Source organism: Dicentrarchus labrax, unplaced genomic scaffold, assembly GCF_905237075.1.
Source record: "Dicentrarchus labrax unplaced genomic scaffold, dlabrax2021, whole genome shotgun sequence".
In the NCBI taxonomy this organism is placed as follows: domain Eukaryota; kingdom Metazoa; phylum Chordata; class Actinopteri; family Moronidae; genus Dicentrarchus; species Dicentrarchus labrax.
The window spans coordinates 25129985-25142083 of record NW_026136708.1 but is presented as its reverse complement, the minus strand read 5'-3'; the positions used below and the strand labels follow the sequence as shown (position 1 = coordinate 25142083).

Here is a 12099-nt window from a genome sequence, read left to right as displayed (position 1 = left end):
CAGTCTTTAAGAGTTGAGCGTGCCTCTGCGCGTGTTGTTAGCAGTCACAGATGGCGGCGGCGTCCTGATAGCGAGCCACGGCTCCACGGGAAGTTCATAACTTTAAAAAAACCCAATCTGTCTTTGTTGATCAGATGTATGTTCAGATAGATCGTTTATAATATTTAATATACCTCTAACAGCAGAGTGCACGAGGAAGACAGGTTCAGGGTTAGAGAGAGAGACACAGAGAGAGGGAGAGAGAGACAGAGAGAGAGAGAGAGACAGGTTCAGGGTTAGAGACAGAGAGAGAGAGAGAGACAGAGAGAGAGAGAGAGAAAGAGAGAGAGAGAGAGGGAGAGTGAGACAGAGAGAGAGAGAGAGACAGGTTCAGGGTTAGAGACAGAGAGAGAGAGAGAACAGACAGAGAGAGAGAGAGACAGAGACACAGAGAGAGGGAGAGAGAGAGACAGAGAGAGAGAGAGAGAGAGAGAGACAGAGAGAGAGAGAGAGAGAGAGAGAGAGAGAGAGAGAGGTTCAGGGTTAGAGAGAGAGAGAGACAGACAGAGAGAGAGAGAGACAGGTTCAGGTTAGAGAGAGAGAGAGAAACAAAGAGAGAGAACAGGTTCAGGGTTAGAGACAGAGAGAGAGAGAGAGACAAAGAGAGAGAGAGAGGTTCAGGGTTAGAGAGAGAACAGAGAGAGAACAGAGAGAGACAGAGAGAGAGAGAGAGAGAGACAGAGAGAGAGAGAGAGAGACAGAGAGAGAGAGAGAGACAGGTTCAGGGTTAGAGACAGAGAGAGAGAGAGACAGAGAGAGAGAGACAGGTTCAGGGTTAGAGAGAGAGACAGAGACAGAGAGATAGATAGATAGATCAATCACAGGACTTAAACCCAACTTATATTAGTACATTAATATATTAATATATTAGTATATTAGTATATTAATATATTAATATATTAGTATATTAATATATTAGTATATTAATATATTAGTATATTAATATATTAATATATTAGTACATTATTATATTAGTACATTAATATATTAATATATTATTTCAGTTTATTAATCATCACTAATGTTTGTATTTATGTGATTGTCGTCATCAGTCAGTGAACATCAACTGACCTCGGATCAGACCTGTCAGTCGGCTTGTGTGTGTGACGTCATCGCGCCGTCCCCTCTGCCCGCGGGCGCCTTCACGCACAGAGCTGCTCGCGCTGCTGCGGGGCGCACGGCCGGCACGAGCCAGGCCGGCACGCGCTGGCCGCCAAAGTCAAGTCAGACACAGTTAGTACGGCATGCACCGGAAGCCCTGTGGCCAGACCTTCAAAATAAAAGCACAAACTCCCCATAACGATGATTATATGGGAAAACGACCCTCTCTCATCCCGAACATTTTACTGTGAAAGGGGCGCGAGCCTCAAACATAGTCAGATTAACACTTGGTCTAATAGTGCTCATCAAAAATGAATCGGTCTATAATGACACTGTCATTTTTGATTTGTTGTAAAAACATTAAAAACATTTTGAGGATTTGTATGAATTATTTTAGCTTCGATCTCTTAATATATAATATGTTTAAACATTTACCCTCTTTTCTTTATTGATTTATTGCATGCTTATGTCATTATTTTAACAAAGTGGAGACTTACTTTATCTTTCTTTTATTAATATTAAACAGCAGCATCGATCTGTTTATGTGTCATATGGGATCGTTCACTCTTTGTCTTATTCCCTCCTCTTCCTCAGATGTTCATGTCTCCGGTTTCAGGCTTTTCTTTGTCAAGCTCCTGTGTTTATTTTGAAATCTGCGACCGGAAGAGCTCCAATCTGATTCCGTCGGGCTTGACTCTGCTCTCTGTCCCGCAAGGTCCCGCAACTGGCATGAGTTTAGGATCTCTGAGTGGAAAAAGAGGGGGGAATGAACAACACGCCGCCTGGATTACGGTTGGTGTGTGGACTTCCATTTTATTTCACTTTGTCCAGTTTTGGCTTTTGGAGTTTGAATTTGGATCGGTGGGGGTTTTCTTTCTGTGTTGGTGGCGGGTCGCCCAGGGACTGTGTGTGGGACAACAGCAGCTCTTCCAGAAGTGTGTGCAGTGCAGGGTGTGTGGTTTTTTTGGGTTTTTTTTTTGACCTTTTTTGACTTTTTGCTTTTCCTGATGGTGATTTAGTCATGTGTCCACGTAAACAAACGCCACAAACCCAAAAAGTAAGCCTTGTTTCAGAAAGTAAATGATTTATTTATCACATTTAAACGTTGATGATTTATCAGAAGTAATCAGTTCTAACAGGTGCTTTTTTCAAAATAAAGCTCAAAATAACCAGAAAGGGTTCAGCTGAGCTCCTTTACCCAACCGGCTGCATTGTATTTTTGTTGCATGTTTGCCATCTCTCTCCGCATTGTGTGTGTGTGTGTGTGTGTGTGTGTGTGTGACAGGAGGTAGTTTTTTCGCTGACATAGTTCTATAGGGATTATAATGCAGGGACCACATGCCCCCACAGGCCATTGTTGGCCCCACTGTCTCTGTTGTCCTTTTTCTACTGAGTGAGTCAATTGATGGAGGGATAAAAGGCAAAAAAAATATGCATTGACATGGGCTTTCAGGGCAGAGAGAGAGAGAGAGCGAGGGAGAGAGGGGTCAGTTGGAGATTTTGTGGCCCTACCGTTGGTGGCCTTTAACTGGTGCCAGCAGCAAACCGGCCATGAGGGCCCAGAGCAGCCCTGGAGTTAAACAGCGGAGAGCGACGGGCCAACCATGTCTTTGAACTACATCAAGAACTTTTATGAAGGATGCGTAAGTAGATCACAAAGGCTTTTATTGTTTCTGTCACGCGGGGCCCGGCTCGCCGACACTTTTTACCTTTCAGGGTTTGACAGGAGCGACGTCGAACAATTATTCCTCCTGAGGCTTAAAACAGAAAGACATTGATCTGTTTTCGTCCTCATCTCCCATTACCTCCGTCTTCATGTAGCAGAGTGACATATTTTAAACCCGGAAGGCTCCTAGCTTTGTGAGGGTGTCATTTGGGGCTTTTTTTCCGGTAAACACGACTGAATGTCAGTGTCAGAACAGAGCAGGTGAAGAGAGGAGATGGGAAATGTTTCCTCTGAATGGGTTTTGTTTTAGCCTTCAGAGCTCTGGGCCTCAGTGAGCCTCGGTTACGGCTGCATTTATCTGGCTGACAAAAGCTATTTTCTCTTTGTCTCTGACTGTGTGTGTGTGTGTGTGTGTATCTGTGCACATTTGTGTGTCCGTGCCTACGTTAATGTGCATGTGTCATTGTGTAATCGGGCCTGTGTGTGCCGTTCATACTTGCTTACCTGTGTGTGTGTGTGTGTGTGTGTGTGTGTGTGTGTGTGTGTTCCAGCTCAGGCCTCCTACGGTGATAGGCCAGTTCCACACCTTGTTCTTCGGCTCGGTGCGGATGTTCTTTCTGGGCGTTCTGGGCTTCGCCGTCTATGGGAATGAGGCGCTGCACTTCAGCTGCGACCCGGATCGCCGAGAACTCAACCTGTACTGCTACAACCAGTTCAGACCCATAACACCTCAGGTAGGACTGAACTAAAGGTACACCTGAATTACACAGACACTTTGCAGCCCTATAATATTACAAATAGGGCTAGGCTTAGCGTTTGTATCGCCTGATGTGCTGGCGAATAAGTGACTAAAGAAGTAACTAATAAGTAAGTAAAGAAGTTGTAATATGTTTCAGATGATATGATTAGGTAGATAGATATCAGGTCCTAACTCTGCAGGTAGAACTAAATGAAATTGAACATGTTGTATCATATCAAGTAGCTAAACAAAAATTTGACCCATAGTATAAACTTAAGCTAAACTCTGCTTAAGTAAAATAAAGTCAGACCCATAGCACCACAGTTTACCTTCAGACTATTTGGCTAAAAGGTACAACCCAATCACACAGGAATGAAACCCTCTGGTGCAACCACGCCAGTCTTCCAATAAAATAACGAGGGTATAATGAGCTAAAGTACGCTAAAATAAGAATAGCTAAACTCCCTATAGCTACATACGATAGCTCAGAAATGAACATAGTTAACACAAACAAATGAAAATAGAAGATACAGTATCGTATATGCATCAGGTAAATTCCACCAGAGGCATCTTTAGGGACAATGTGTCCAGTCAAAGAAAAGCATTTGCAATCAGAAAATAGTCTCAGGCTGTGATCAGCGTGACGGTTTTTCCTCATTGGTAGAAAATGCAATCTGTGCAGGTGAAACATTTCAGCAACCGTTGAACTTGGCTGGGTTCCTGCCATCCTCACTTACCAAAGACACAAACACCATCTTTTATTTACCTGCATCATCTGGATGGCCAATTTAAAACCAATATGTGATGAAAAATTAATCTACAAATATTGTTTTTCCTTTATTTATTCTTTTTCTCTCAAACTTTTTCCTTCCTTTTATCCCTCTTAGCCACAAACGTTTTTTTCTTCTCTCATCCACTCCACTTCTTGCTGTCTTCCATTATTGTCTCCTTCCATTGGCTTTTCTCACTCCTCCCTTTCCTTCTTCCTGCCAACTCCAGGTGTTTTGGGCGTTACAACTGGTGACAGTGCTAGTTCCTGGGGCAGTGTTCCACCTTTATGCAGCCTGTAAGAACATTGACCAGGAAGAGATCCTTGAACGACCCATCTACACCGTCTTCTACATCATTTCTGTTCTTCTGCGCATCATTCTTGAAGTCATTGCCTTCTGGCTACAAAGCCACCTCTTTGGCTTCGAGGTATGTTCATTTTCTAATGATTTCAAATTTGATGAACTCTATTGAGTGTTTTTCCGTGTTGGACTTATGCATCCACCCACAGTCATTGTAACAAAAGGGCGCACAAGAGTATCCATTACTGTGCGACCTTCTCATGGGGAAAGTTGCTCCTGGGGTTACCATAGCTCTCCTTGGTCAACCAGGAGATGTAATCCTTCCAGCATGTCCCAGGTTGCTAGGTTTCCCTATTCGTATACCTGGAACACCTGTGAAGAAATCGGACCGGGGAACACCTAACCTAACTGTTGTTGCACAGAACCATCTGGGAAGTCGTTGTTGGAAACTGAAAAAGGGCAGGCACTTTCAAAAAATACTTGTCAGGTGACTGAATGAACCATTTATCTATCACCGTCTCCCATGGGTAAATTTCAACCAATCAGATCAACAAACCATATAACTTTTAACGAAGTCTGTCGGCAGAAGAGCAAGAAAAGTCTTCAGTGCAGAGAATCACTGGTGTCTTCTCTGAATCAACAATGAATAAGCTTGGTCATCCAAAGAGGTGGATAGGAGGGTACTACAAATTCATGCATATCCATGATATCAGCTAGTGGTGGTGGAAAATGGCCACAGTTGGATCTTTTAGTTGACATTTTTCTGCCAGCTGGATGGTGTCCCAAAAGCTCTTTGCTGTTCAAGATGATTCCTGAAAAATTACTGTTTCCTTCAAAACCTTGCAAAATAACCCCATATTACAACTCAAAATAGTAGCTTTGAGCATGAAGTGCCAGGAGAAGTTTGACTGTGTTGAAATACCTGATACTGTTACACACCCATTGTCAGAATGGGTCAAGATTCACATGGAACATTTTAATTTTGAATGCAGCCATTGCTCTGGAGTTGTGATCCTGCCCAGTACATGCTAGTTACAGCTAGGACCCAACTTGGTAGGACCCAACTAGAGTATCAATATTAGTATTCAATAATAAGACTGAATGTTACCCCGAAAAAATGCACAGTGTCGTCTATATAAATCAGAGGGACATTTAAGTATTGTACAATGAAAGCATTACCATCTTGTGTGTCTCTTTTTTCCCTCAGGTCCACCCGCTGTACATGTGTGATGCCAGTGCTTTGGAAAAGACTTTTAATGTGACTAAGTGCATGGTTCCCGAACACTTTGAAAAAACCATCTTCCTCAGTGCCATGTACACCTTCACTGTGATCACCATACTTCTCTGTATTGCTGAGATATTTGAGATACTCTGCAGACGGCTTGGGTATCTCAACAACCAATGACACATACACACAAGCACACATAAAATGACTTAGGGTGAAAATACTGTATATGACACTATTTCTGCCAGTTTTTATCAATCTCTTGGTTAGGTACTGCTGGACCTTTATCATACAGCGAGCTAACGTAAGAGCACAACCTCACCTGTGGTCCATTGTGAGTCAGTTGCACCAAGAAATTTGAGAATGTGCGACAGTGTCATAGCTGGCAAGTCTGAAATATTTTCTAGGTGTTTTTTTGCCCTTAATGATAGAGTGATCATCCCTAGTTGTATTTCAGATATCAGTGGGTCTGTACTGGCTGTGTCCAAGGGTCTTGTATGGACGTGGTGGCCAGAGAATATGTTCCTCTGACTCTGAACCGTTGGGGGATGGGATAGGATTTCTGGTTTTCTTCAGGGTGCTACTAAAATCTGTGACTATGGTCGAATTAGAGCACAAGGTTAGCCTAGTTTGTCACAAACCTGGTGGCCCATAACAGTTTGAGGGTCCCTAAAACCCTGTTCTTGGAGTTGTACCTAAGATCTGATACTCTTACAGAAGAAACGCCCTGGAAGCATTAGCTGCACATATGTTTGCCGTATGCTTAAGGGCCTGGTGTGCACTAAATGCATCAAGATTCATCAAATCAACGTCTTCTCTGAACTTTTACAGTTTCGGAAAGCTTTGATGAAAAAGCATTAAGTCTTCATGTTATGTAATAACAACCAACAATGCAACAATAATTTAGCTAGTCACATAATTCTGTATAAAAGTGCATAGTCTGGCTTGTCTTCCAAGTGCTGATCAAATATGACAGGCGGACTATAGAACTGGCAATTGATTATCACTTATGTCATTCTTCAGAAACTGCGATCCAGTAACCTTACCCATGGGCGAGTGAATTGCAGGTGCCATTGCTCCTGACACTTCCATGTGTGACAGTTATTGCTTCCAGCCCGTTCTGACCTTTCTTTACATCAACATGAGCGCTTCTGATGGGGTTGTCTTCCATATCAAATATCTGTTTGAGCTTGGTTGGTCTTGAGCAACCTTCAACTTGACTTGTAGAATTGAGGATGGTTGTCTCCAACAGGCCATTTATTTCATGCGCCAGAAAGGATAAAACAATAGCTCAGTTTACTTCAATGCATCTTCAAACAGCGATGTATTTTGATGCTATCACTAAAAATGGTTGAAATGTAGTGTTTTACTCTTTGCGGGTAAAGATCTCCCCAAAGATACAAAATTAATTTAAAAGGGGTTGATGTAATAATCTAAATTTATAGTCTAAAGGATCAGTGATAACTATCATTTGAATTTGGGTATACAATTGTGTTGGGATGAAAATATATTTAACAGTACTACAAGTTGCAACGTCTTTTAAGTATCTGAAAAAATCATCAACTGCCAGTAAGAAGAAATACTGCACATCTTTTGTGCTTAGATTTTTAATATAATTGGATGTCTCAACATCCAAGGTGAGACTGAAACAGCTCTTGATAAAATATCACTGTGTAGTGAAGTTCCTAACAGACATGGACAAAATCAGAATAGAAATTTGAAGTTTTTAGAGTTTCAAGGCCCTATTGGTCTCATATATAATGTTATAACTATTATTTTTATGGATGAAAAGCAAAAGTGCTCATTCAGTCCAGATATATTTGAAATGATGGTTGAGCTTTTGTCCATGTCTGATTCTCAACCATCTCCCCTTAACCCCGACTCTCTTAATATCACCTTTTCCTAGCTTGTAGTACTACACATAATACTTTATGTACATTTGCCTTTGTTGTCACTGTCAATGTATTTTGAAAATTATTACCTCTCATGTTTTGTAATGTTTTTTTTTTAATCAGACATCCATCCAACTTTTGTTATGAAGTTTTCAGCAATCTGTTTATCATCTCAGGTACAAAATTGCATTACCAGACAAAAGTGGATCAAACCCTCATTTCAAATCCTTTTAAACTCTTCGATAAGCTTTTCCAGCACTGAGGGACCACTCCAACTGATCCCAACTTACAGTAAGATTGTCCTGGTTAGTCTGATAGGCTTTAAGAGGATTTGAAACAGGTATGTGACTCCTGTGATTTGGGTTCGTCTGCGTTCTGGTATCTATTAGTGGAGAATGGTTGTAAATTTTGCCTCTAAAAGTTCTGTCACCAAGGCTTAGACCTTGTTTCCATTAAATAAAAATGTAAAACTCCACATCTGTATTGTTCAGCTCACATGTGACATGTAAATGGGTTTCATCAAATCGTAGCCCTGATCCAAGGTCGTCATTCTTTGGATGGGTCCTGGATAACCATCTCCTGTAAGCCTGACGTATCGGTAACTGAGTGGCTCATAAAATTCACTATTGGAATAACGTTAAACATACAAACTCACTGGGTGTTAAGGCAGTCTCTCTTTGGGTCTTATAATAGCATTTACAACAGCTTAATTAGTAAAAATAAATAAATAAAATCAAGATATTTCAATCTATTCAACACAATTACCCGTACAAATCTTTCACATTGCATTTATCTTTGGAGAACATGAATTTCTAACATTGACCAATGCCAAATCATGTCAGGCTTACCTTTAAGGGAACACACAGTCCAAAACAGAGGAAGCTATCATGGCCTATTACAGTCACTCCAGGAAGTTGTGATCTCAACAGTTAACACAAATTCAACCAATTCCCTGTGAATTCTGCACAAGCTTGCAATTTTGTCCAATCACTGCAACTTTTCCACAAATGATTAACTATAGCAGTCCCCTGTGCAAAGCTATAAGTCACTACTACCAATTTTATTATAACTGGAACAAGTTGCCTTCAAAATTTTGCCTTTTTGAATTTTCACTTTGAAACGAAATTTGTGTGTATCGCAATTTTTAAGAATAGCTTAAGTCAGCCATTTTGACCTTAACAATCCCCCCCCAAAAGCATGCAAAATCCTTGAGGGACTCTCATTACCTGTGTTGCAAGCTTGCCAGATACAGTACCAACTAGCCCTGCGAGCAGTCAGTACGCCACTCAGCCTCTAGCACCACCTATTTCATTTCACTTGTTAGCTACTGCTATAACATCTCTAATTTTGACTAAATAGAACGAGCTAACCATTTAATATATCGAATTAAACCCACATAAGGTCATATGTTGCTCATATATATCTCTATGATAAAAATAATATAAAAGTTGTTCAACAGGCTTAAACCTACAGGCTATAGTCTTGGTAAAGAACTTTGTACATGAAGCTGTGGTTAACTGTCTTACATTGATTGATTTATTTTTAGTAACTTGGAAAGCAGATGGTGTATTTTAACAAGTTTGAGTCATTGATAAGATTCTGGTGAATTAATGTAGAGATTGGAGTTTATTATTATTTTTGGTCTGATACAGAACTTGGAACCTGGAAGATACAACTGCTGATTTTCTTTACCAAAACCCAAACTGTTCTTCTGATGAACTGTGTTGTAAAATATCAACTATTATAATATTTCTCGATGCTTGTTTTCACCACCAATATCGGGGTTATTTGTGAAAACTCCTCAACTATGACGCATCATATAGGCTACACTACATTTAAAATTCATCTTTACATTTTATATCTTTGATTTTTACTGATGTTGTTTCAGGTTACAATGGACTCATTTCATTTTTCATCAACTATTGTCTCTGTATTGAACTCATTTTGTCCTTCAGCTCGCAGCTATGTCAAAGACAAAGAGGCACACTTTATGACCAACGCATACATATTGAAACAACCTGTGTCTCTGTTTGCTACTGTTCAGGTGACCAGTTATTCTGCTATTTGTTTTGTCTTGAGATGATTGATTAAAAATGTCCTACAATTATCTCTGTTTCATTTTTGATTTAGTTGTTGACGTAATTTGGTAAGTGGAATATTCACTACTGAAAGGATTTTAAACAGAATTGCCCCATTAAAGGTCTAGTGTGTAACATGTAGGAGGATCTATTAATCTATCTAAAATGGAATATGATATGCATAACTATGTTTGTATTAGTGTATAAGTACCTGAATATAAGAATCGTTGTTTGTTGTTACCTGCAGGTCGCAATTCATGGAGTCCACCATGTTTAATTGCCATGTTTCTACAGTAGCCCAGAAGGGACAAACCAAACACTGGCTGTAGATAGGGTCATTCACGTTTTTGAATTTTGTGGCCACCGTAGTTTTTCCTTTGCGCTTGAAAGGGGAAAGGGGTTTTGCTATGCAATGACAGCTATTACTGCTAGCCATGGGTGCACCTGGGTATGTTTTAAAGTCAGGGGGCAAACAAAAATACATGATTGGGGGTGTCTGAGTCTCTGATTCGGCTCCTTCGTTAATGCTCCTTCTCCACAACCGAATCCTGTCCAATCAGCGTGCTGACGTTAGGGGGGCAGGCTCGTAAAGTTGACTAATGCTGAGTTGCTAATCGCTTCATTTTGGCAACAGTGCTCTTCTATTCAGCTTCTTTAAAGTTTGGCTGGAGTCATTGGGCCAATGTTCTTCAATCCATGATCGCAGTTAAGCTTTGGCATGTTTCTCACCTTGTAAACACACTATGGGTGTGTTTTGGTTTCCTTTTGAAATAGTAGTTTATATTGTTTGAGTAATATCATTTCACACCACAAATTTTACTGTTACTGAAACTTTAACCTATTTTGAGTTTACGGTCTTTTACTGTCATGGTTCTACAGTTTTTCATTGTAAAATCTACAGAAATGTTTTACAGTGTGCCTGAACTGAATGCTAATGTCAGCAATGTCAGTATGTTGACAATTAAGCATTTCAATATGCTAAATATTACAAACTTAACTGTATGAATAACATATGCACATTATGATTATGATTATAGCAGTAAGACATCAAAAGACAGCTAAGCCTGACAGAAAATAGACACACATTTTTATAATCAACCTTTATGTCAGTTGTTGAGCCAAAAAATGCACACTTAGTGTTTCCAAATGTTTTCCGTTTTTTCCGTTTTACATCCTTATTGACTGTCTTCGGGTTTTGGTAAACTGCTGAAGGGACAAGACATTTGAAGAAATCACTTCTGGTTCTGGGAAATTGCGATTGTCATTTTTACTCATTTTGTGGCCTTTTAAATTCAATCAATATTACGAAGGCAGTATAAAAAAACCTTTTTCATTAGACGTGGCCCTACTTGGGTTTTGAGTTAATAAAGTATTTACTAAGTGCTTCAAATGGTCCCTGTTCATGGAAGACAAGATAAATGGATGGAGAGACAGAGTGATTCTTTGCAGGAGAAAGTCACTGGGTACATACTCCATGTCTACCGCAGTAAACAAAGCCCAACCCCTTTTTAACTGGCAGGTCTCATAAATCAAATTACATTAATTTATATAATGCTTTATACAAAACAAGCTTGATGGAAGACAGAGAAAGGACACAAAGTTAGCGTAGGTGAAAAGAAGGAGGCGCACTTCCAGACATTTGCAACACGATGTCTCTCTCTCTCTCTCGATCAAACGTCCACCCTCTGTTCACGAGGGGATAAAATTAGAAATGAGACGGGGCTTTACATCCCATTCGTTTCCATGGATATGAATGCAAGTTCTTGCCCCCCTGTGACCCAACTCAAAGTCTGAATGGTTCTCAACATTGGCAGATAATGCAAGATGTGTTCAGGGTCTGCTGCTTCACTCAACAGAGATAGATGGTCGATACACACAGTAAAGCTTTGCCTTCACCTGAGCATTAGCACTGTAGATGTTGTATTCACATGAAACCCTCACCTGAGGACTTTATAAGTGGTCCTTTCTTAGCTGGAAGAAAACCAACCGTCTAACGCTGCATTCACATGGATTCAGGCTAAACAGATATCATGTTAGTAGAGGAGAGCAGGGCAGATATATAAGGTGATGCTGTCCTCCATGACTGTATTTAAAACCAGATGTTACGTAGCTCCCTCCTCCAGTTTATAGTGAAACCATTAAAGGATCCGTCAAAAAAAGGCGCTGCATAACAACCTGTTGAATATGACACGCCCACTTTGGTTCCCACTTCTGTTCAAGATTCGGGGAACCTTGGTGCTATCTAGTAAAGCAGCCCATGTTTCCACTGGTTTTGAGTGGAACCAGTAT

At 40.4% G+C, this 12099-nt stretch overlaps 1 protein-coding gene across 3 annotated transcripts; it reads left to right on the top strand.

The window, feature by feature from the left end:
- The first annotated feature begins 1815 nt into the window (after positions 1-1815).
- gje1a (gap junction protein epsilon 1a) lies at positions 1816-8207 on the top strand. 3 transcript variants are annotated; one of them, XM_051408830.1, is made up of 4 exons: positions 1816-1936; positions 3358-3540; positions 4545-4742; positions 5823-8207. In XM_051408830.1, the coding sequence occupies exons 1-4, from the start codon at positions 1907-1909 to the stop codon at positions 6018-6020; spliced, it is 609 nt and encodes a 202-aa protein (XP_051264790.1). In that variant the 5' UTR covers positions 1816-1906; the 3' UTR covers positions 6021-8207. The 3 variants fall into 3 exon arrangements, with proteins under 3 accessions (XP_051264790.1, XP_051264789.1, XP_051264788.1); XM_051408829.1 differs by lacking the exon at positions 1816-1936 and adding an exon at positions 1964-2197; XM_051408828.1 differs by lacking the exon at positions 1816-1936 and adding an exon at positions 2630-2783.
- The last annotated feature ends 3892 nt before the right edge of the window (positions 8208-12099 follow it).